The 24,672-nt window shown below is 46.1% G+C and overlaps 1 protein-coding gene across 1 annotated transcript in view; it reads left to right on the plus strand.

The window, feature by feature from the left end:
- The window catches only part of IGF2R (insulin like growth factor 2 receptor), a 1,933,894-nt gene that overhangs the window by 1,600,880 nt on the left and 308,342 nt on the right, over window positions 1-24,672 (plus strand). Inside the window, exon 41 of the mRNA XM_078648980.1 lies at window positions 11,617-11,753. Coding sequence (XP_078505106.1) covers window positions 11,617-11,753 — 137 coding nt within the window. The remainder of the gene's footprint in view (window positions 1-11,616; window positions 11,754-24,672) is intronic.

The raw sequence follows: 24,672 nt of genomic DNA on the forward strand, positions 1-24,672 counted from the left end.
TCCAGCGTATGATATTAAAGTTTTTAATTAACTGTCTAATAAGAGAACAAGATTACCCGTCTAAAGATCCGGCCGAAATGAAAACCCTGACAAAGTGGAGTGATAATATAGCCGAGGGTAAGCACAATACCATTAGTGCCATGGAGAGTATGTACAAGAAAATCCGTAGAGAAATAATAAAGATACACGAACAACGTAAAGCAGCACAAGTAAGCGAGAAAGAAAGTAACTCTGATACTGAAGAGGTAGAGGACGAGAATCCCGCCAGAATAGCGTATGTAGGAAAATCTAGATTTCCAGATCGCCATTTACGCCTAGAACACAAGTCAATTTTCCATCATTCAGTACCAGAACAGGGTTCCCTAGAACAAGTATTCCAAGCTACCGATCACATTCTGAAATCTCGAATCGGTTATAGTGAGTTAAGTACTATGCATGAACAAGAAATAGTTCGGTCAGCAGTCCGATGGATTACTGATTCTACCACTTTTCCAGACGAAATAGTGGCACAAATGTTTCTGAAAATGCCCCCAGCCGAGCAGCGACTGGTGGGTATGTATATGATTCAGCACCTCATTACTCTGTATGAGGGTCAACATTCTGATCCAGGCCCGTTACATGATGTCCTGAACGAGTTACTCCAGTATAGATGGAAAGGTTTAGGTACCGATTTAATTAGTGTCATTCTAGAACAGCGCCACAAATATAGAACGTTTCTGAACCCGCATTTTGTTCATGTCTCACCCCCAGAAAGTAAACCATTTTACATGGAAAGACAGAACCCGTTACGAGAAGTGCATCCAGTTAAGACAGAGGACGGTGAAATGCAACGAGTGTTTGTTTACACTCCGATAACAAAGATGGAACTCCTCGAAATGAAGAAATTAATTCCCTGTCATGACAAAGATCCAGCAGGGTTCCATAGAGAATTAAAAGACATGCTCCGTATGGGAGAATACACTTACCCAGATATCATTAAAATGTTAAAGGTCCTGTTGCCCGCAGGGGTGTATGAAAAGCTAAAGGAAAAAGAATGGGAGGTGGGAGAGAAAAAGATCGATTGGGCAGTTCTAGAAGCTGAAGACAAGGCACGAGTACCAGGTACCGGTCTAGGAGAGAAATGTAAAGAATTACCAGAATTATTAATACAAGTTTTACCCAGATTATTGACAACTAGAAAAGAAGACTGGGATGCAATCTCAGCCTGTAAACAAAAGCAAGATGAAGATATTAGTGATTTTTATTCTAGGTTTGAAAAATGCTTTAGCATCAATAGTGGCCTCAAGACAAGTAGTGAGTCGTACCCTCACCTTTTCGTTACTAAATTAGTCGAGAATTCAAGTCCACCAATTAAAAACCGAGTTCTGAAAGTCGAAAGTACCTGGCAAGCTAATACTCCGTCCCAGATGCTCCAGATGCTCCAGTATCACCAGAATAGAATCAGAGAAGAACAAGAACACGAAAGAAAACGTATGAAAGACACAAAAATGAAAGTGCTAGTTGCACAATCTGTTCCTCACGACAGTCAGAAGAGGGGTCCGAATCAAGCCAGTCATCCTGCAGCTCCCGTTAAAGGGAACTGCAATTATTGTAAACAGCCAGGTCATTTTATAAACGAGTGTGCAGTTCTGAAACACAACATAGCTACTGGTAAGACTAAAGAAAGACCACGTCCGCCTAGACAAGAACAAGTTTCACAGATTCCTCAGCCACAGAATGCACCACAGACAGTTACCGCACCGCAGCCTATCGCTGCAACCCAGCATGTCACACAGCAGATGTACCAGTATGCACAGTCTGAGTATCCAGAGTACCAGCAGTATTCATGAAACAGCCTAGAGAGGGAGGTAGGCTTGCCTCTCATCGAGATACCTGTAGATCAAGAAGGTCCCTATGTTCACAGTCAAGTATTAGGGAAAGACAGAAAGTTTTTGATTGATACAGGGGCAAGTAGGACCACAATTAGTCACGCCGAAGTTCCAGGGGCTCCGCTCTCAGGCTCAAGAAATGTTTCCCTTGGATTTTCAGGAAAACCTATCGTAAATGAGATTTCAAAGCCAGTTACTCTAGAAGTAGGTCCATTGTCCCGCACTACTGATCTGTTACTTACTAAGTCATGTCCAGAAAACCTATTGGGCATTAGGACACTGAAAGAGTTAGGTGCAGTTATATGCTGTTCCCCAGAGGGAATACGATTGTTCCTACGTGACTTTAAGGGTCACTATGTATTACGAGATTTTGATCCGAGATTGTCTTATGTCCCGCAGCATTTATGGGCGCAAGGTCCAACTGATGTAGGTTACATGCAAATCACACCCCATCGTGTGACTCTCAAACCAGGTGTAGTGTTACCACGAATCAGGCAGTATAGATTGCCACCTGAGGCTGTAGCAGCCTTATCCAAAATTATTGGCGAGCTCATCGCTCAAGGAGTGGTTGTAGAAACTGACTCCAATGTATGTAATTCTCCGATCATTCCAGTCATGAAACGTACTGATCCAAATGCACCCCCAGTATATCGATTAGTGATTGATTTACGAGAACTTAACAAATGTATTATTCCTCAGTACCCAGTTGTCCCAGATATCTCTTCCCTATTGACAGCCATTGATTCCGAAGCCATGTTCTTTACAGTAATCGATCTTAAGAATGCATTTTTTAGTGTTCCCATCCATCCAGACAGCCAGTTTCTTTTCGGATTTTGTTTAAATGGAAGGAGCTATATGTTTACACGAGCTCCTCAAGGTTTCACAGAAAGTCCTAGTATTTACAGTCAAGCACTTAAGAGACAACTAGACAATATTCACATGCCAACTGACACTGCCCTGCTCCAGTATGTCGATGATCTATTGATCACAGCCCGTTCCGAACGTGCTTGCGAGCGAGCATCACTGACAGTACTGTATTTCCTGGCCGAGATGGGGCACAAGGTGTCCCCTTCTAAGCTTCAATTCTGTGTCCAGCAAGTGGTCTACTTAGGACACTTGCTGTCCAAGAGGGGTAGGCAGTTGACACCCGATCGCATCCAGTTGATAGCGAGTCTTCCTCAGCCCAGGACCCAGAAGGAGGTACGTGCCTTTATTGGCCTTACTTCTTACTGCAGACAATGGATTCCTCAGTATGCGTTTCTAGCCAAGCCACTGATACAGTTAACGACACAGGAGACAGCCGCACCGACTGTCCTCCCTTGGACATCTGAACATATACTTAGTTTCAACGAGTTAAAGAAAGCTTTATGTCAAGCTCCAGTTCTAGCCACACCGAACTACAGTAAGCCTTTTACACTTTTCGTCACAGAACGTGAAGGTACAGCATTATCTGTTCTCACACAAGATCAAGCAGGACAATACAAGCCCTGTGCTTATTTTTCGAGCACACTAGATCCTGTAGCCCAGGCTTTGCCCGCGTGCCTCAAGTCAGTTGCAGCCACAGCACTAGCTATCAGACAAAGTGATTCCATAGTTTTAGGACACTCCCTGACAGTACAAGTTCCACACTCCGTGGAAGTTCTTTTAAATAGAACACAAACACAGCACTTGACAATTGCACGTTTAACGGGTTATGAATTGACACTGTTCCAGCCACACATAGAAATCAGACACTGCAACGTCCTGAACCCTGCTACACTGTTGCCATCAGCTAGTTCAAATTCTGCCGCACACAATTGTGTGGAAGTAGTCAACATTACGACAAAGCCAAGACAAGACCTGACAGACATTCCGTTACTAGATCCCGACCTGACACTTTATGTGGATGGGTCATGTATGAGAACTAGTACAGGAGATTTAGTTGCCGCGTATGCAGTGACTACTGACACTGAAGTTATTGAGACACACCGCATTGACACTCTGTCCGCTCAAGCAGCAGAGCTAGTTGCTCTGACACAAGCTTGTATACACGCCAAGAACCTGAAAGTTAATATTTACACAGATTCACGCTACGCATTTGGAGTCGTACACGACTTTGGAGTGCTCTGGCAGGAGAGAGGTTTCATGACTTCTCATGGAACCAAGATTCAGCATGGTCTCCTTATTCAAGCTCTGTTAGATGCCATACACTTACCGACATCTATCGCTATCATGAAGTGCAAAGCACATACGAAAGTTACTGACATTATTTCCCAAGGTAATGATCTAGCAGATCGCACAGCCAAGCTTACAGCACAGACTCCAGACATTCAAGTTAATCCGACACAGACACAAACTCCAGATCTGACTACATGTATGACAGTTAAGGACCCCACCCAGGATGTCATAGATATCCAGTTACATGCTACTCCCGATGAAATCAAGAAATGGTCTGAACAAGGAGGGGTCCAGACAGATCAAGGATGGGTGACGAAGGGAAGAACCACATGGTTTCTCCCCGACTCTATGGTTCAAGTCATTATTAATACCGCACATAGTCCAGCACATTTAGGGGAAAAAGCTATGCTAGACAGTATCCAGAACATTTGGTTCAACAAGCACTTACGAGCTGCAGCCAAGCAGAAAGTCCGTACCTGTATGATATGTTGTCAGTTTAATCCAGGTAAAAGTGTCCCGGTGGAACAAGGTGGATTCCAGCCCCCTGACCACCCTTTTGAAGTCCTCCAGATGGATTACATTCAGATGGAGCGATGTCGAGGTTTCAAGTATGTCCTTGTAGTTGTATGCGCTTTGTCCAGGTGGACAGAGGCATATCCAGTCCCAGATTACACAGCCGCGACCACTGCCAAGCAGTTGGTTCGTGAGTTCTTCCCTCGTTATGGACTCCCTAGAGTCGTATATTCTGATAACGGCCAGCCATTCTCCTCAGAGTTAATGAAGCACGTTTCCCTTTTATTAGGGTACCAGTGGAAGTTCCATTGTGTACGCCATCCTGAAGCAGCTGGTCTGGTCGAGAGACATAATCAGACTCTGAAAATCCGAATTGCCAAAATATGTAAAGAGAAAGGTGTGGACTGGCTAGTAGCTCTGCCAGTTGCTTTGTTTTATATGCGCATGGTCGCACATTCCAGATCAGGTCTGTCCCCGTATGAGGTCATTTTCGGCCGCCCCCCAAATATGTGGGGTACTCCTAGACCCCGAAGTATTACCGATGTTTCAAGTAATATGCTGACAGATTACCTAGCTTCCTTGATGTCTGCCCTCAACTCATGTCGTTCACAGGTTGCCGCCGCATTTCCAGACAATACCGAGGTGGCACCGCATGAAATCGTTCCAGGATCCATGGTGATGGTCCGCAACTTTGACAGATCAAGTCCGCTGGAGCCTCGATGGAAAGAGCCCCGACAGGTCCTCCTCACCACCCGTACAGCCGTGAAGTTGGAAGGACGCAAGGGCTGGGTGCACCTTTCTCATGTTAAACTTTTTAATGGACTGAAACCCGTCTTTAAGAACATTTCCCAGGATTTGAAGGATTGCCAGAATATTGTTCTCAAGGACTGTCCCGCAAAAGACATTGCTACAACCCCTCCATTGTTAGAGAAAACTCCGCAGCAGGAGTATAAACAGAAACTACGGTCTAGTAAAATAAGTCAGTCAGTTTGATTGTCTAAGTCCTCCCCTAGGTGAAACGGTTAGACTGTTTCTGACATGTATAAAATAGACCCCCATAGTGAGAGAGTCAGTCAAAACTCAATCCGATGTATCGTTTTTCTAAGTTTCATATTATTTCTCAGCCTTTTGACTTCCTGCACTAGTTACGCATTTTTCCTGTGTTTTCCAGTTCCTCATGTAAATAAGCATTTTAATATTACAGTAGAGCACACGTTTAGTGATCTGCCTCCTCATGAATATTCATACCGCCTCGCTATGCGTAACAATACTTTTATCCGCATGTTGCATTACTCACACCAGACCAGCAATGCCACTAATTGTTGGGTGTGTGGTCGACTCCCCCCTTTCCAGACACCGAAGGGAGTTCTGCCACTTTTTCCTTATCCATTCTCACATAATGGTTCGTGTGGAGCATGGTCCACGTTAACGTCATCCTCAACAGATATGTCTTTTCTTAACAGTACATGCTTTCCAGACAAGCAAGGTCTCCCTCACCGAACAGGTTTAGATCTAGAAAATGAAGTGTATAATTTAGGTAATTATTCGTCGAATTTCATGGTCCTGAATGTTCAGTCTGTTACTACTCCAGACTTACCTGCTATTTCAGTACTACCAGTCAAAGGCGAATTATGTGTCCGAAATAATGGTTCTGTACATGTAGGACATAGTGATTGTACTACTATTGTCAAGTATAGTGACAGTGGGAAATCTATTTTTAAAGCTTCACGTCATTCTTATTTTGTTTGTGGTCAAACTGCATATGTTCGTCTGCCCCTCGATTGGGAGGGAACCTGTTACATTGCCTTCCTACTGCCACCTGTTTTTCTAGCCCCACCTGACTACCATAGGAATTCCTACCTAGTACATACTAGACACAAGAGAAATCTCCCGATTGTCGACTATACTGAAACTGCTGCAGAGCAATTCATTGATATTGATAAAGGTGTTTTCCCTTATTTAGGTACAGTTGTAAATAGTAAGCTAATCCGTAGGTTAACAAGAACCCTTGAAGCTGTAGTAGATGAGACTGCCTCCGCTCTAGGTAACCTAACCGAAGAGCAATCTGCTATGAGATTTGTCGTTTTACAGAATCGTCTCGTCCTTGACGTCATATTGGCCGATAGGGGCGGGGCTTGTAGAGTCATCGGATCTAGTTGCTGCATTTTCATTCCAAATAACGCGCCGTCTGTTTATTCAGCTATAACCAGACTCCATAAAATTGTCCATCTGTTACACCAAGATCCAGGCACCTGGACATGGTCCGGTTGGTTCTGGAATATAATTTCCGCATGGGGATGGAAAGTCTTGTCCTTTCTAGGTATAGCAGTAGCGATCACATTCAGCTGCTGCCTCTGTATACAATGTGGCCCTGCGATTTGCGGCATTTGTGCTACCTCTTGTATTCCTAGTCCCAAGCCCCGTTCTAAATCCCGTTCCAGGATAATTCGAGACGAGCAAATGATACTGTATGAAATGATAGACGGTATCATGAATATTGATGTTTCCTGATGGAAACGTAGTGACAAGGAGGGAATGTGGAAAAGTAAATTTTGCCATGTTCTGTGTCCCTACGTGTCATCCATCATATGTTATGTGTGCATGATTAAATATGCATATGTACTCCCCATGTCTGATTAATGACGCAATTACAGTTGTGTCCCCCTCTAGTATGCCAGTTTCCAGTCCTCGTGAATAATACGAATATCAGGCCTATGTAAAGCTACGTTGCCACGTTTCTCAGTGTGCACGTTATTCCATTATAAAGTCCCCGTTTTTAGGCCTCAAAAGGGCCCGGACACCAGATTCCGCTCCTGTCTCCTGAAGCCTCGCTGAGGAGGGATACAGCCCCCACCTGTATCCTCGACCCTTCACTTACTTCCTGCCTCGCAGTGCCCGGTGCAGCCTGGCTCTGCCTCTGAGTCTGCCAAGACTATGTTATGATTCCAGTTATCAGTTCAGCCCTCCTTCCCTGCATTCCTAAAGCTACTGAATCGCATCAATAGTTTCCGTCATTGTCTAGCCTTCTCGTCTCCACGTTAGAGAAATACTGTATTTAATGGTCATTTAATATTCTTCATCACGCACTACATGTAGAATAATGCATGCTCCAGTCTTAGAGTCTGTTAGCCTTTCCCCTCTTGACTTCTAGTTTATATCAACATGTTCCCTAAACATCAGATACTAGATAGGGTTTAGGTACATGTCGCTCCGACCCTCCAGACTTTAGTCTCTGCTCCTAGCACAGAGTTCATAGCCCCCAGCTTCTCCTAGTAACACGTCATTGCCAGTTTGCGCGCACCATCAGGTTAGAGGTCCCGGCTCCTTAGGTAGCCCCCTCCAATGTTTCCGCCCATTCATGACATATTCTGTTACATTTGCATCACATGTCTATGTGCACACCCAGTTACACCCTCTTTAGCCCTTATCTTTCGCGACTGTTTCGCGTCATGCCTCTTGTTCCACCCACTGCTACGCCTACTGCAATGTAATGCTATGTGTTTGCGTTATGTATATATGCTCATGTATAGTTATTAAAAGTCAGCGCGCTCATCCCAGATCCAGCCCCAGCAGCTGCTGGGCCCTGTCATCCTATTCCCATGCAGGTTGTCCTGTTCCTGTCCTTATGCTGTATTAAACCTGCAAAACTCCTACTACCTCGAATCTTGACTCTTATTTATTGAGCTATCTGTTATGATATATGTCTAGTCAAAAATAGGGTATTATTTATTTATTTACCACAACAATAAGAATTTTACTTTTGTTGCGTCATAAAATAAGTACAGGGTGTTACCCTAAAACAACAATTCGTTGTTGTCTGAAGGATTAGAACAGCATTGTGGTAATTTTCAATACAATCAAAGTAAATGTACCTACATCACCTGCTTTGTGTGAGATAATAGAAGCCCTTTCTGCAGTAAACATTCCTCACCACAGCGGAGTAAATTTACAGGGAACAGTCAAAATAGTTTTTCTAGTAAATGTAACATTGTTTTACTTTTAGCAGGATTGGGGAATGGTAACTGCTACATTCCAAGAAAGAAAATAAATAACATCTTCTAGATTTTAATGAGTATTTAAATTATCTTATTTCTGGGAAGAGTACGTTCTGCTTCAAGTGATCAGGCGTTCATGCATCTGTAGGAAAATATATAGGAAATGTAGGTAGGTTATGGTCATGAAGAAACGCACTAAAGGCACTCACACAAAACAAAATATTACACATTGGGTAATTGGGAGCTTTTGCATTAACCACACTGAAAACATTTGAAGGACTAATAAAGGACATAATGTCTTCTGGTTAAAAAAAAACATAGTGAATAACACACTCTAAAAGTCAGCATCTATTATATTATAGTCGTTTTTCCACATATCAAGACAATAACATGCCCAAAGTGTTTTAATATGATGGAATGAATAAATGGTTGAAGTAAGTCTCCAAAAGGCATAGAAATTTGCAGACAATTTCAATGTTACTTGATATTACTCCCAGTGTCAGAAAGTAATAAATAGACGTTACTAGTGTCCCACAGTGCTCCCGTTGACTGAATTCTTTCTTCATCAAAATTGAGGAGGCTTCCCACTATTATTATGGTACTGAAAAATGATCTTTATGTTGCCCCAGGTTTTGCGTACCCTGAATCACGCAGTGCATACCATGACTACTCACTGGTTAGGGTCAATAAGCTTTTGTGCCGTCACTAATCACACAGCTGCACTCCATAAACCTGATCAAAGTCCTGCATATCCTTTTTCGTGCTCTTCATAAGACCAGCCACAGTGTCACCACTACATTACACACAGCAGGGACATAATGCACACTGGAAACACATATGTAACTACTGCAGTTACCCATGTTGTTTGGAGGTCAAATGTAACTTTTTTTAATTGGTTATGTCATTAGTGGGTGCGCTTCTACTTAACTATTATGGAGTCTTCTGATTTTAGAGCTTTGGACTAGAATAGACAGTAGATTTAATAAATTACATTTGATCATATCCGATATTCAGATTCATTCACCCATTAGAATTGTTTGTTTGGATACTCATTATGTCTGTCACTACCTTTTGTTAAATGTAAAGTAGGCCCAAAAACCCATATACCTAGTTATCATGAATTCTTCCACTTTCAGTCACATACTACTCCTCACCTCAGTAGGTTAATCAAGGTTATGGGAATAACGTCCCTTGCTGATCTCAGTCGATTGGTGTATTATAGAGAAAGCAGTTAATCATTCCTCAGCTATGTAACTACATGTATGTATGGATGTCTCTACAATTGTATTAGTTTCTCTGTTGTTCATACAAATCCATTTTGAGGATGTTTAGGTTACAACAAATGTACACATCAATTCAGCTCTTGTGAAGGGTACAATGATGAAAATTACAATCGTTTTTGAACCTCAAAACTATAATTGCTCCTGAAATGGCAAGTAGCCCTAGTGTTTGTCTTTTGTGATCCATTAATTTTGCCCTTGACGTACATAATTTAACCATTAACTTCAGTGACATCATGACCACTCTGGTTCCCACTGGATTTTAGAAGGATTGTTTCACCTCACTCCTACCTGTCAATTCATGATATCTCATTTGGAAAGTTGCAAACTTTTTTTTTCTTCATTTCCCTGATTCTGACCTCCATAGAAGACCCCATGTTCTTTAGTTGACTGGAGTTTGATGTTTGTGTCATGTATAACAGGCTTTAGGGTTCGACTAGCCACCAAAATGGACTTTAGTGTGCGTTTCAGCTGAGTCTTGGAATGAGATGTGGTGAGTATTTGGGCCTTTTAGCTGAGGCATTGTTCAGGGTGGCAGAGTCTTAAAATCTTAAAATGGCTGAAAACTCCACACCAGTGTTAACCTGTACAGTTGCTAACTTTACCTGAGGAGGTGAGAATACCCTGAATATATAATGCCACACCCTCTTGAAAGAATTGGTTGTACAAAATTGCATTAATCTATACTTTCACAGCTTGCAGGTAGAACTCGTCAATAGAACTCCTGTGTTTTCTCTGCAGTTCAACATTTTTGTCAATTTGAAGCCTGCCACAACAAATGTCCAGCAGTCAATTGCACTGACTCATTAGTATACTCACTCATGCTCCCAACAATGGATGAGCTCATTGTGGTGTTCTGCTGTTCTCGTGTGGCATCTGGAACAAGGTGCCGTGCTCCGGATTCCCCACAGAGACGGTTGGCCCAGGCTTGATGGCGGAGTCTCTTGGCTTACATCTTCTATGAAATAAACTTACCTGAACTTCAGGGACGAGTCCTGTCATTTCTTCAGGAGAACAATTCACTTATCTCGTCTGGTGCTCCCTAGTCAGGTCATGGTTCCGACCATAGCCAGATTGGCCTACTGCACAAGCACGGCTGAGGTATGAATGGCATGGACGCTTGCTTCCTAGACAGAAAAAGGCCTAATCAGCCGCCCAGTGTAACCCTTCGTTCTTCACAGCTCATGGGGAACCCAATGGTTTATTATAGATCCCAGGTATCCTTGCTTTTTCTAGTTTGCATGATGCCTTGCTAGGACAGTTCAGGGAGCTTCAATGCTAGCTCGGCACTTGTCTTCCTTTTGTCTGCCTTGCAAGAAAGAGCTTTTATATATGTCTGCACACAAAAACTTTCCGTGAGGTTTCCTGCCCTCACCCAAAACATTAACTCTACTCTCAACTCTAGAAAAATACTTTAATTTAAATCTTCTGCCTTAAGGTGTCAGGGCTGACCATTTCTGAACCAGCGTTTCTGAATGTCAGCCAGGAAAGTGCTGAGCACTCCAGTACAAGACTATCTTAAGGGAAAGTGCCCTTTGCCCTCCATGTGTATGCAAAAACTCATACTTTTGGGCATTCTTGAGCTCAATTGGGAAAAAATCTAACACTACTGCTTCAAGGGTGTTCATTTGTTTCTTCATTCCTGGCCACTTCGTTTTATCGTAACAATATTCTAAAATAATCAACTCAAGATCCCACAGATATTATAGGGGATCCATGTATAATATTTACCTAACATGCATGATATGTGTACTGTCTGCAACAGTTAGAATGCTTAGAATTTATCATACTTTCTTTTAACAGCTACTACTTGAACCTTTGTCAAGGAATTCATCAAGGACCAACAGGCTGCCCAGACAATGCTAGTATTTGCAAAAAGACTAAAAGTGGTGCCATTCAGGTTTTAGGACAAGTACATACACAGCAGATTAAAGTATCAGGTAATACTTAGCAACTTATGTCACTTGCCCTGATGTTGTGCAGTCAATTAACAAGATTTCTGACTGGTGTGGTGGGTAGTAGAATGGAAATGTTGTATTTTCTTTTGCCAATGTCCTGCCTTAAGAGCTTTGTTTTAAATTAGTTTTTTTTCTTTGATTTAAAATATTCTACAATGCTAATGACATCCTGATGTTGCATGTAAATTGTGCTGGCTGATTGGAATGTACAATCCGCCATCAAGGTGTACTGTACTTATCCGATGCTAGAAATTAATTACTTTGACATACACCATGGGAACTGTTATGTGGTTCGGACCAAAGGAGTTATTTGATGCAAAATGCTCAGAATTATGATTGACGCTGATCTTTGATCAAAGTGAGTTGTGGAACAAACTCTGGAGCCAGTCATGTACTAAACACTTCATTTCTTTTACAGTTTGTTCCTTCTTCCCTCTCCTTCTTAACATCCTTTTATTACAAGATCACAAAGTGACGTGAGGCTACCTGTCTGGGTCTTTGGCAAAGAACATCTAGTTCAGTACCTCACCTTTGAAGTAAATATTGATCATTAATGTGTTGTATGCAAATAGATGAATACGCGGTGTTTGAGGAGGACCAATATTTTCCCCTGCAACTGGACATCCTTTTTCTCTGTCATTGATTAATCGGGTACAGCATTTTCAGGTGGAGGTGAGGCTAGGGCTCAGTTGAATGTTGTAAGAAGTCCTGTGTAGCTTGTCTGCAGCTAAGCAGTGATTAAGTCCTGTGAAATTGCCCTATATCACTATGAGCACTAAACTAAAACACAGTTACATATTAAAATTCAATGCCAAATACTTCAGGACTTGGAAGCAGGAGTGCAGAGTTTTGGGTGTCTGTTGTAGCAGCATATTGCTTTGCTCACATGTGGTACCTTTTCTCAGGTCATGTTGGCTAGTGTGGCCCCTGTCCTGATCTGTCCGAATGCAATTCCTCCTCCATACCACTCTGGTCATACTTTTCAGCCCAGCCTCTCCACTGGTAGTGGCCACTATCTGTATCCTATTCCTCCCTTACTTATGTCATGATATCAGGCCCTTGTCAATTCCACTTTCCTGTATTGATTACAGTTCAAGTCTCATTCTGCTTCATACGTGTTGTGATGCTCAGTCCTGTGGCCCCCCCACACCTGCTGCCCAGCCTGATATTGGTGTTCAGTTCTGCCCCTGCATCATCACTGTGCTCAATCTGTAGCTGACAGACTCCCTCTTCATGCCCAGTCTCATACTTGCTGTGGTGCTTGCTCTTCAGCCCCCTACCTGGTTGTTTCCTCTCATGCTCTCATCAGTTTTGCTGTCCATCCTACCAGACCCGATTGCAGGCCATTTTCAGTCCATCTCCTACCCTGTCACAGTGCTTTGTTCCCCCAACACTTAGCTGCCAAAACCCTCTCTTGCAATAGTTGTTTGTTCTCTGCTAATTCTCCCTACCTCACTCTGAACTCTGTCCATGTCAAGAGCCCCACACTGAAGGACCATGACTCAACCTAACCTGCTTCCGAAACACTACCAGGGCTTTTACAGTGGGTCACAAAGGGGTAAACTGTGTATTCGGTATGTTTGACTGCTGGTACCTCCTATAGAGTAGGCCAACACCAAGCATGCCCAAGCAGTCTATTAAACAGGTGGTGCACAGTCGTCACCTTGGTGACATGGGGCCTGGATTAAAAACTCTTGTGTGTTAGCAGCTGCTGTAGTTAAGTGAGCAAGGGTAAAACCAACCTGTGGCCACAGAAATAAGTTGTGGTCATTTTTCTTTTTATTCATTTTTATTAGGTTTTGTTATACAACATACACATAATCCATGGGTGCTTTATCCCACAAGGTGACACAATAAATATGGTTATTTAGTAGGTCATCGATCAGTGCGACAACTCTGGCCCATTACAACAAATGACCGTAACTAGTAGGCTTTAAACTTTGGTATTACACAGTTCAATGGTGCAAAGTGTTCATAGTTACAAGGGGCGTTCGTCTGTGGGGGGGAGGTAAATTAGCATATGTGACAATGCTTTGCATAGCTCAATGTCGTGTTGTAACTTATCATTGGTTCTAGTCAGTGACACTCTGTTTTCTTCTGCGGTTGTCCATTCATTAACGTCTTGTATCTAGCTGTGGACACCTGGAATTTTTGTGCTCAACCAGTAGATAGCGCAATGAGGCTTCACCTGGAGAAACATGAGCTGTACAAATCTCTTCTTAGTTTTATATTTACTTTTTATAACGTCTATACCTAATAAGCATGTGTGTGAGGTCAACGGCACAGTAAGTGACATATGCCCAAAGTATTGGCCCACCAACTCCACCCCAGTATGCAGCAATTTCAGGGCGCTCCCACACCAGGTGTGGTATGTAACCTCTGGGTCACCACCCTTGTGAGAATCGGTTTTGGAGTATCAGGGTTTATGCAATAAAGCATTGCCAGTGTCCTGTATGTGAGGTGCACATAGTTCAAATGGAGCAAGCGAAATCTAGCATTGCTTTACGCCTCTTTTATCAATAGCAATGCTTATTTCCATTGTGCATCTGCGAAGGCCTGGTTACGTTTGGTCTCCCATTTTGTGCATGGGTGTAGTGGGTGTTTGTGCGAATGTTCTCTGATGGCTGTGTAGACCAGTATTTCCAGAGTATGTGGTCATTTTTGGGATGGGAATGTCCCCTGCATGGTATACTGACATGTTCCCTTGCCCTGAATGACAGACTGCATGCATATATGGTACCCAGACTTTTTATGTGGCACTGGCATCACTTTAAGTGTGGGTGCACCTAGGCCTTTCCATGAGAATGTAATGTACTGTCATGTGATAGAGAAGGGCGCACCAAGTATGCACTCATTGTGGGCAAATGGCTACTATCTTTTTCCGTTAATATAGCATATAAGACAGTGATGTCAGCATACCATGTTTTTGAAGTCTCAATTGTGTGACCAGACCTTTTACCTGTTTCACTGGGTGTGAAACCTACCAGCCATACTCATGTAATGTTCTGCTCTAATGTGTATGCACAGAACATTGAGCCGGCATCCCAGATGTACGTTGAGTATGTGCACATGTGTAGTGCTTGCAACACATGTGTAGGCTGTGTGAGTGAGCCTGAGTACTGAATAAAGCCTGAGGGATCAATTTGGATGCTCCTGACCTGGTATTGCACAAAGTGGAGAGTCAGGACAGTAGAACTGCTGAGCTCTGGTTGGAGGGAAGAGTTGCAGATAGTGGAGTTTTGGCCATGAGGGCTTTTGTAAGCAAGGGTTTACTGATTAGTCTCCCTAATTTGGGTGATGTTAGAAGTGATGGGTGGGACTGCAGTTTCTATTGTGTGAGGTGAGGCAGTTTCTAGGTCAGCTCTGTCTTTTTGTCTACCGATGATTACCACTTCAGTTTGACTGATGGCAGCCAGGTGCATAGACCTCATACCCATATGGGAGGGCCCGGACTGATTTGTGCCACTGGAACTCCTTCCTGAAGGAGAGTGTGTGTGCAGAACCGGGTGTTGGCCCGAGGATTTCCTTTAGTTCCTGAGCTGCATTTTGACAGGCCCCTGCCTCCTTCTCTAATAAACTGCTGCTGTGGCCTGTGCCCTGAGGTGCCACCACAAATACTTATACATCGCCTCTCACTGCGGCCTCACCCCTGCCATCTCATTGCGGCGTTGGCCCATGGAGGTGCTTTTAGAAGTGGACTGTGTGTGGGTGCCCAATAGCGCTGCTTCCAGGGCCCCATGTAGGACAGAGCACTCTGTGACTGAGGGTCCCGCTCAGCCACATGCACTCACCCTGGACTGGTGATTGAGTTGGTGGCCTCTGTGGGAGTGGTCTTTTCCAGTGCAGCACATCTCAGACTTTTTGGGCCCACTCGCCATCACTGCATGCTTGCTTGTGACACCTGCCCCCCACCACTGCAGAACAGCCTTTCTCACTGGGGCTTAGGGCAGACTTCCTTCAACTGCTCTTGCCAACCACTCATTGCCTAAGTGACTTCTTTTTGGGATGCCTATTGGGCTGAGTATTGTAGTCTATTCCAAACACCTTAGGGTGGATCTGAGTTACATTGGCATACATAGACTGGTGCGCAGTACGACACAACAGGATACCCATATGGAGGCTATAAGTGCCCTTGAGGGATTCTTTTAAGAATCGGAGTATGGACCCACTGGCCTCCGAGTTCTTGGCAACGTCAGACATGCTGTACTTAATCCTGGCAGCAATTAGTGAAACCCCATTTGCACTAGAGACAAAAATACACTGTTACCCTGGACTTTAACATCCTACTTGAAGAGCACTGCCAACTTAAGGAGTGGGTCCTTGCCATGAAGCCTCTTTGAAATATCTGGCCACCTGTGACAACATCATGGCATAGAAACTGGTGGACTTAGCTGACCATATGCGCTTTCTCGAATGCTGGGCGGAGGACGTGGAGCACAGAGCCAAGAAAAACATCCTGCGCCTGGTGGCCCTCCCAGAGGATGTGAAGGACACTGACCAGACTCAATACATCGCAAACTGACTTTATAGCAACACAGCTCCACAGGGCCTTCCCTAGGTGTTTGTGGTACCGTGCCCATCACATCCCAGCAAAGGGGGCATCCCCCACTCGTTCCCAAGGCAAATTGTCGCAAAACTCCTTAACTATCAGAATTGCATCCTACACAAAAAAAGAAATTGGCTGAAGGGCCCCCTTATGTTCAACTCTACCGGTGTGATACTTTTTCCAGGTTTTATTCTAGCAATGCCTAGTCAGAGAGCCTCTTTCCTGGGAGTGAAAAAGTAACTCAGGGAGCTCAGCCTTGAATGTTCTTTTACTCCCGGACCCACCAAAGATTTTGACGGCTCAAACTTCCCACTTTTCCGCAATTCTTGAGGGTAACTTTAGTTTTCTCTCTTGTACTCTCTTTGGTTTTGCCACAAGTTAATGCACATTCTGGCCAGGGCTGAAATATTGCTTACTCCGTCGAGAGTTTGGCCGCTGACCTCCACTTGTTAATGTTCGTTTAAGGATGTTACCATTTACAGCAGAGCCCTGCGCAAAGTTCACACCCTAGACGCCTTGATTATTTCGTTGTCCTCCCTCAGAGGGGGTTTGTAGATGCACTCTCAAAGTTACGCTTTTATGCAATACCCTTTCCACATGACAGCCTGAGGTAAATGTCTTTGCAGAGACAGCTCCAGACTTGATAGCCCACTGTTTTGCAGAGAACGCGCACAGGTACTCCATCCACTTCAGTAAAATGGTAGACTTTTAAGGTTGTGAGTATCAAAACATTGGTAGATGTCGGCAAAATGTTAGACCAAGATTTTAAAAAAGCAGTGTCAAATATTCGTCCATTAGAAATTAAGTCAACCTCTGATCCTGCCCAGGTGGGATCCAGGTAGATACCCTGCACCGAGAGCAAGAGCGGCATGCGGATCTCCTGGATTGAATATGGCAGCACGTACACTAAGATCTCAGTCAGAGGCTCATAGGCAGGGCAGGCTTCTGGCATTGCTCCAGCTCCCACATAATTAGGGCATCCCAATTCTCTCTATCCAAAATCACCATAATGTCCTGACCCCTGTGTAAGGAAAAACTTACAAAGTATTCCTCCACTATTATGCCTCATTATATGAAAGATGAAAGCCACCCAGGTCCTGATGGAAAACGTCCCCGCTCCTTTGTGGCGAAGGCACCCCTGTAATGGGTATCCCTGGACCAGCGAGAGGTGCAAGGAGCCCCAACATCAGAGCAGGAAATCTGTCACCCTTTGCGAGGTGAAGACCCCGGTCTCTGACTGCCTGTCTGTTGAGTTTTACACATTTGAGAACAGCTTGGTAGTTCGCTTAAGACTTCTGTATGAAAAGGCAAGTCCATAGGGCAGCTCCCCTCATGGTGAGAGAGGCCATAGTTGTGTCGATTTTAAAGCCAGGTCAAAACTCTCTCTCAACCCGACATCTTAACCTATTTCAGTTCAGCATTCTGAATACAAACTGCTAAATAAAATATTAGCTGATTGCCTTTCACCCTGCTTCCCAACTTTGGTCCACGACGACCAATGCAGCTTCATTCCACAGTGCAACACCTCTCGTAACATTAGAAGGTATTACCACATCCTGACGAGTGACCCACCTCTGGCCTGGCCCTGCCTGACTTTGGACATCACACAGGCGTTTTACTCCACTGACTTGATTTATATGTTAAATGTTTTTGAAAGTTATGGCCTGGGGCCCCACTTTATACAATTGGTTAGGCTGCTGTATGTCAATCTAGTGGTCAGAGTCCAAACAGGCCTTTGCATATCTGGTACGTAGTAGCACGAGAGACCAGATGTATATATATATTTGTATTTGTATAGCGCACATATCACCCCCAGGGGGGGTCTCAAAGCGCTGGTACGCATACCGCTGTGGAACCCATCCTGGCTTTCCCTGTGAAGTGCCCACTCCTGGGCACCCCCAAGGTGAGGCCAAGCACCCCAGCGTTGTTGGGGCCGTTGTGGAGATTAAGCAAGCTATTGCCCAGATTTGCAGAGTGGGACGCATGATTAGAGTAGGCACCTAGGCGAGAATTATCGAGTCCGCGGACACTGAGCCCAAGATCCTGCCACGTCGGGTCTTGAACCCTGGTCCCGGGCCTGACCTCTGCTTCAGGGTCTGCCGCCTCTAACCAGTGAGCCACACTTCTCCACTGATGGATGCCCACTGTTACCCCAGCTGTTCACACTCGCCCTGAAACCACTTGCAACAAAGCTCCGAGCCCAGGGTACAGTTTAGGAAATACCACTGCTATGGTTACAAAATACTGACCTTGTTTTGACCACTCTAGACATGATCCTTGTAGAATTTGGGACACATTCAGGACTCTGATTCTGTCATAATAAATGCTTGGTCTTCCCTTTCCAGGATCCCTCTCAGAGCAAATGATTAGTCTGGGGTAGATGTCTGCCCTTGGCCCATAGAACTTTCTGATATGTGGCATTCAAGTCTTCCACACAAATAATGATCTCCTAGAGGGTAACCTTGGTGCCATTAGGTTTCTAAGAACACAGGCAGCATTTTGTACCACACTACTTGATATCCTTAATAGGATTTGTTACAGCGGCTAAGATGGTAATGCTACCGCAGCTTCGTTGTCATAATATCATTATATCAGGATGCCACATTTGCTTCCCTTTAAGATATTCTGTGAACTAATAACCCTCCTGAACAACCTGCGAAAGGGAATTGGACATAGACAAGTAGCATTATCTAAGGCTTGGCTCTGGACCTTTGAGGGTGGATGGGGTGCCACAGACTTCTTCGCTTACTATCTAGCTGCGCAATTGTAGTCTGCCCATAAGCTTGCCGGGTACCCCATAAACTAGACAGATTTTTCCTGTGCTCAAATCCAGGTGGGTGCTCTCCACTGACTGCTCTTGCCTCCCACCTCAACCTCCGAATAACCCTTCCCTCCTTCTGGCCACGTCCCTGTGATGTTTTAAACTTTTTGCCGCCCATGTGAAAGCCCAGTAAGTTTAAGCTCCGGCGATACCTTTCCTGGTCTTCCACCCCCGGCGATAGCTCTCTTGATCTTCCACCCCCGGCGATACCTATCTTAGTCTTTCACCCCTGGCAATACCTCTCCTGGTCTTCCACCCCGACGATACCTCTCCTAGTCTTCCATCCCCAGCAATACCTCTCATGGTCTTCCAGCCCGACGATACATCTCCTGTTCTTCTACCCCCGGCGATACATCTCTTGGTCTTCCAGCCCGACAATGCCATTCCTGGTCTTCCACCTCCGGCAGTACCTCTCCTGGTCTTCCATCCCCAGCGATACCTCTCCTGGTCTTCCATCCCTGGCAATACCTTTCCTGGTCTTCCATCCCCGGCGATACCTCTCCTGGTATTCCACCCCAGGCGATAGCTCTCCTGGTATTCCACCCCGGCGCATGGGCGTCTGCAGGGGAGGGCAAGGGGGGGCCCTTGCCCCCACCCGGATAACCGGTCCGTCACTATTGACAGCCCCCACAGTGGTGTTTGTCTGCAGGGCCGAGTTAAAGGCAGAGTGGAGCTGCAGGGGCCCTAGGAAGGGGTGAAAACCATCAAAGCTTCATTAGCGAAAGGTTTTTAAAAGACCTGTGAAGTACTCGGGTGCTGCTGTGTGTATGCCCGGGAACTGTCTCATCCCGGGCTGCCACACACAATGGAAGCTCTGTTATAGAGTGTTTGTACTGTTAGGAGTTTCTCCCACTTCTCCACAATCCTCTCTCACTTCTTCACAATCTTCTCCCAAAGCTCCACACTCGTTGCACTTGCACCGTCTACTCTTTATTGAATTAGGAGCACGGTTTGAACTTTAGAATTAGAAATAGTGCAGCAAAAAGTATTGACAAGGTTTTAGAATACTGTTCATGTCATTAGCAATGCTGTTCCCTATGAGCATCCATCCCCCATTCCATACTCACGAAGGCAGAAGATCCGGCACCGAATTACAATATTAGCCCAGAGATGCAATGGGTGTGTCTCCCTGTTTTTTTGCACCGTAAGCACTAGTATTACAGAGGGGTCTGGAATGAGATGGATTAAAGAGTTTACGCCTTGAACTCCAAAGGGGCAGTCCCTCATGTTCATTGCAGCATCGAGTGTAGCCCCTGGACCACTGTCTGTACTCACTGGGGCCTGACATGATTCCCAAAGGGAAAGCTGTCCACAGAGACAACTTTTCTTTTCTGAATCATGTACCAACTGCAGCTCAGTGTTGGTATCAGATCAATGGTTTGCGATTGCAATTGCGTTTGAAAACCATTGATACATGTCATTGTAAATTGCAATTTGAAGATAGCACCCTTTTCACTGCCCCTCCAAATTCCACTATGGAGTAAGATGCAGAACCGCTTTTGTCAATCATGAAGGTTATACACAACTCTAAAAAGGGGTTTTGCAGTAGCAACTACTGTGATGCTGCAAATTGTAAGCTTTATGACCACAAAATCCTTTTGTATATGCGGGCCCTAGTTATTTAGATAAGTCAGGAAGTGTAGTTAAAGGAATGATGTTACAAATGAGTAGTGCCTTTAATGCTCTGGAAATGCTAGGATCTCCAATCTACCTCTTTACCTCTACCTCTCTCTACCTCTACCTCTCTCTACCTCTACCTCTCCCTCTCTCTACCTCCCTCTACCTCTACCTCTCTCTACCTCCCTCTACCTCTCTCTCTACCTCTACCTCTCTCTCTCTACCTCTCTCTATACCCCTCTCTCTCTCTACCTCTACCTCTCTCTCTACTTCTGTAGTAGGGGATCTCTGTGTATAGTCATAATCTTGTGAATATTCCCGCTCATGTGCGGGGACCCCAGAGCAATCAAAATAATCTCTTAAGCCGTCTTTATGTGCAGTCCTGCATAGACACTTAAGAGAGAATTTAAAGACAAATAATGCAGCCTATACATATAAGGCTACACTGTCCAGTACTTCAACCAGATATTCCACCAAAATTAAATTCAGCACAGCCTGCCAAGTTTCTCTCATAGACAAACTTCCCCTTTTACCAAGAAAGCCTCTGGAAGATAGAGAGGAAGGGGTGGACAGACAAGCCCCATAGGCTGCCATTACGTAGCTCAAAAAGGGATACTGTGCCTTTAAGGAAACTTTCTAGAACTCTCAGTATCCCAGAATGCACAGCAGGTCCCCTCCACTTTCAGTTATTTTTTACGGCTCCTGCTAGCAGGACCCTGGGGCATTGAGCTCTCCCTGTTTAGGGTTTTTTTTCAATTTTTATCACTTTTAAAGTGTTAGAGTGTGTTCACTCGACATGTTTTTGTGCCTTTAATTGCTGGTGTTTTTCTGGTAATTCTGAGCCCTCATTTATCAAATATGCCTGCTCTAGGAAGAATGCCAAGTCTGATCCACACTAGGTGTGTATCCTATGTCTCCCTTCTACACATGTTCCTGAGGAGTGTGAGATCTGCCAGGACAGAGAGAAGATCAGGCTCCAAGGACTGGAGCAAAAGAAAACATCAAGGTCAAGGTGGGTCTGGGCATGCTGGATCTGCTTCATCTGCCCGTGCTGAGGCCTCTGGGGGGCTCCCCAGTGAGAAGAAGGTCAGAAATCGCCACCGGTCTCCGTCGATGTTGATGTCGATGGCCTCGACGTCGGTGTCGAGAGGAATGACCATGCTCTGTTCCCCTTCTCCCCAGTCGAAGCGGCGTCGAGGGGACTGACGTCGAGGTCGACGTCGGGTACAGATTCATTCGCGTCGTCGAGTCATCGACGTCGAGAGAAGTCACGACGGCGCTCGCCGTGGACGTCGACTAGGCGTTCGACGTCGAAGAGTAGATCGTCGACGTCGAGAAGATCATCGACGTCGAGACGAAGAGCGTCGAGGTCACAGCGATCTTCCACGTCGAGAGGGAGAAGTCTGACGTCGAGACATAGATCATCGACGTCGAGACGCCGTTCGCCGGTGTCGAAGAGGCGTTCGTCGACGCCGAAGAGGTGCTCTGTGCCTAAGAGGAAGGCTTCGTCCTCCAGGAGGCGTTCTGACGCCAGAAGCTCCTCCAGATCATCGGGGGCACGGCGGCAACTTCGTTCACCGACAGGGGGCATGGCCTCTCGGTCTCTCGGTCTCCCCAGTCGGGTCAGGCTAGGAAGAAGAGGAGAGAGGAGTCTCCGGGCTCTGCGTACTCTGTGGTATACTCGCCCCCTAAACCAAGGTTGACTCCACCACCGCCTCCGTTGCCAAAGGATCCGGCCCCTCGGATTCCGCTGCCGCCACCTCCTCCTCAGCATCCTCCTCCTCCGCCGCCTCGTGGGCTGCCACCGACTCCACTTCCGCCACCTCAGGGGCGGCCACCTGTTCCACCGAGGTCGACCTCGTTGCCACGCTTTCCGACTCCGCCTACAGGGCCTCTTCTCCCGAGGCTTCCGGTCAGGCCGCCACAAATTCCGCGGCTGAGACCTGCGGAACGACCAAGGCCGAGGAGGTCTAGATCCCGCTTCGGACGGAGAGGCAGATCCAGGAGTCGCCGTCGTTCGTCTGCTAGATCTAGACTGCGCCACAGATGGGGCAGGTCTAGATCTCGGACGGATTCGTCCAGTGCCAGGGACTACTCACCTACCCTCGGACGAGGGTGTCGCCTGTGGATGACATTATATCCTTCCAGGATGTACTGCTGAGAGGGGCGAGCAAGCTGGGCATAACGCTTACTGTGCCCACGCCGACGACCTCAGTCATTTTTGAGACCCTTCATAAGAAGCAATTGTCTCGACCTCTGTTGCCGCTGGTCCCGGGATTGGAGGAGCCCGCCATGGAGTTGTTGCTCACTCCTGCGACTACGAAATCAGCCCCCTCCAGGCTCCAAAAGAAGTACAGGGCTCCTGACTCGGACCCAGCATTTGTCAGGGTGGATCCAGCACCGGATTCGGTGATAGTGACGGCGGCACGGAAACAACATGCCAGCACCCCGTCATCTACAGTGCCTCCAGACAAGGAGAGCCGCTGGATGGATTCGGCAGGCAGGAAGATCTGCGGGACGTCCGTCTCCTCCATGAAGGCCGCGAGTGCCGCGGCGTTGTTGGGGAGGTATGATCGGGCTCTGTGGGAGTCCCTCCAACAGTTCGCTGACCTCCTTCCCAAGGAGAAAAAGTAGGATTTCATGGAGATCCTGAACGAAGGGCAGCTGGTCTCTAATCAACTGATCAGCGCTGCTGCGGATTCATCGCTCCTCGCAGCCCACGGGTACTGCCATGGAGTCAACCAGAGACGTCATGCCTGGTTGCGGCTTACGTCCTTGAAACCTGAGGCCCAACAGACGGTGGCCAACTTACCTTTTTCGGGCGAGACCCTCTATGGAAAGCACGCTGGCGATGAAATGGCCCGGATGAAGGCTGAGGCTGAAACCCTGACGGCTGTCGGGTTGGAGAAGCCCAAGGAACAAAAGAAGACCTGCCACCCGTTCCAGAGACGGTACTGGGCACAGGGCAGGGGGCGAGGCCAGCAATCTGGACAGCAACAACAACAGCAGTTCCAGAGGAGGCCCTTCCAAAAACGTCAGAAGGGCCAGGGTGGGCAAAAATCTGCCACTGCGACCAAGGGCCCTACCTGGTCTAGGCCCTGAGCTGTTACTTCCCCGTCCTCTGTTACCCACTCCGGTGGGGGCAAGTGTCCAAAACTACCTGGCAAAGTGGAGAAAAATTACTCAGGACAAGTGGGTGCTGAATATTGTTTGCAATGGATACAGTCTCCGGTTCATCAGCCCGCCTCCAGCAATTCCACCGGTTTGCGTTCCAACTGCGCGAACTCCAGGCGGAGGCTGACACCCTGTTAAGAAAAAGGGCGATAGGAGACGTCCCTCTGTCTCAAAGGGGAAGAGGTCTTTACTCATGGTTATTTCTGGTACGCAAGAAAGACAAGAAAGAGTTCAGGCCCATTCTGGATTTGCGGCAAGCAAACAAATGGATTTGCAGGGAAAAGTTTTGCATGCTGTCTTTACACCAGATTTATCCTCAACTGCAAAGGGGAGACTGGCTGTGCGCGATAGACCTACAGGATGCATACTTCCATGTGCCCATTGCACGGAAACACCAGAAGTTCCTGCGATTCCAAGTTGGCGCCAATCATTACCAATATACAGTACTACCGTTCGGGCTGAAGTCTGCGCCCAGGACCTTTTCAAAATGTATGGCAGTGGTAGCAGCACACCTGAGAAAGAACAAGGTGTTTGTCTACCCGTACCTGGACGATTGGTTGATCAAGGCATCCTCCTTCGTGGAAGCTCAATCGCACTTCCAGAAGACTGCCGTTCTCTTGAACAAGCTGGGGTTGCACATCAACATGTCCAAGTCTGTCCCGATTCCGGTCCAGAGCCTCCAGTACTTGGGAGCCTCCATCAATACGGTATCAGCAAGCGTGTCTCCTTCGGAGGAGAGATGT

This window comes from Lissotriton helveticus, chromosome 6 (assembly GCF_964261635.1).
Source record: "Lissotriton helveticus chromosome 6, aLisHel1.1, whole genome shotgun sequence".
Lineage (NCBI taxonomy): Eukaryota > Metazoa > Chordata > Amphibia > Caudata > Salamandridae > Lissotriton > Lissotriton helveticus.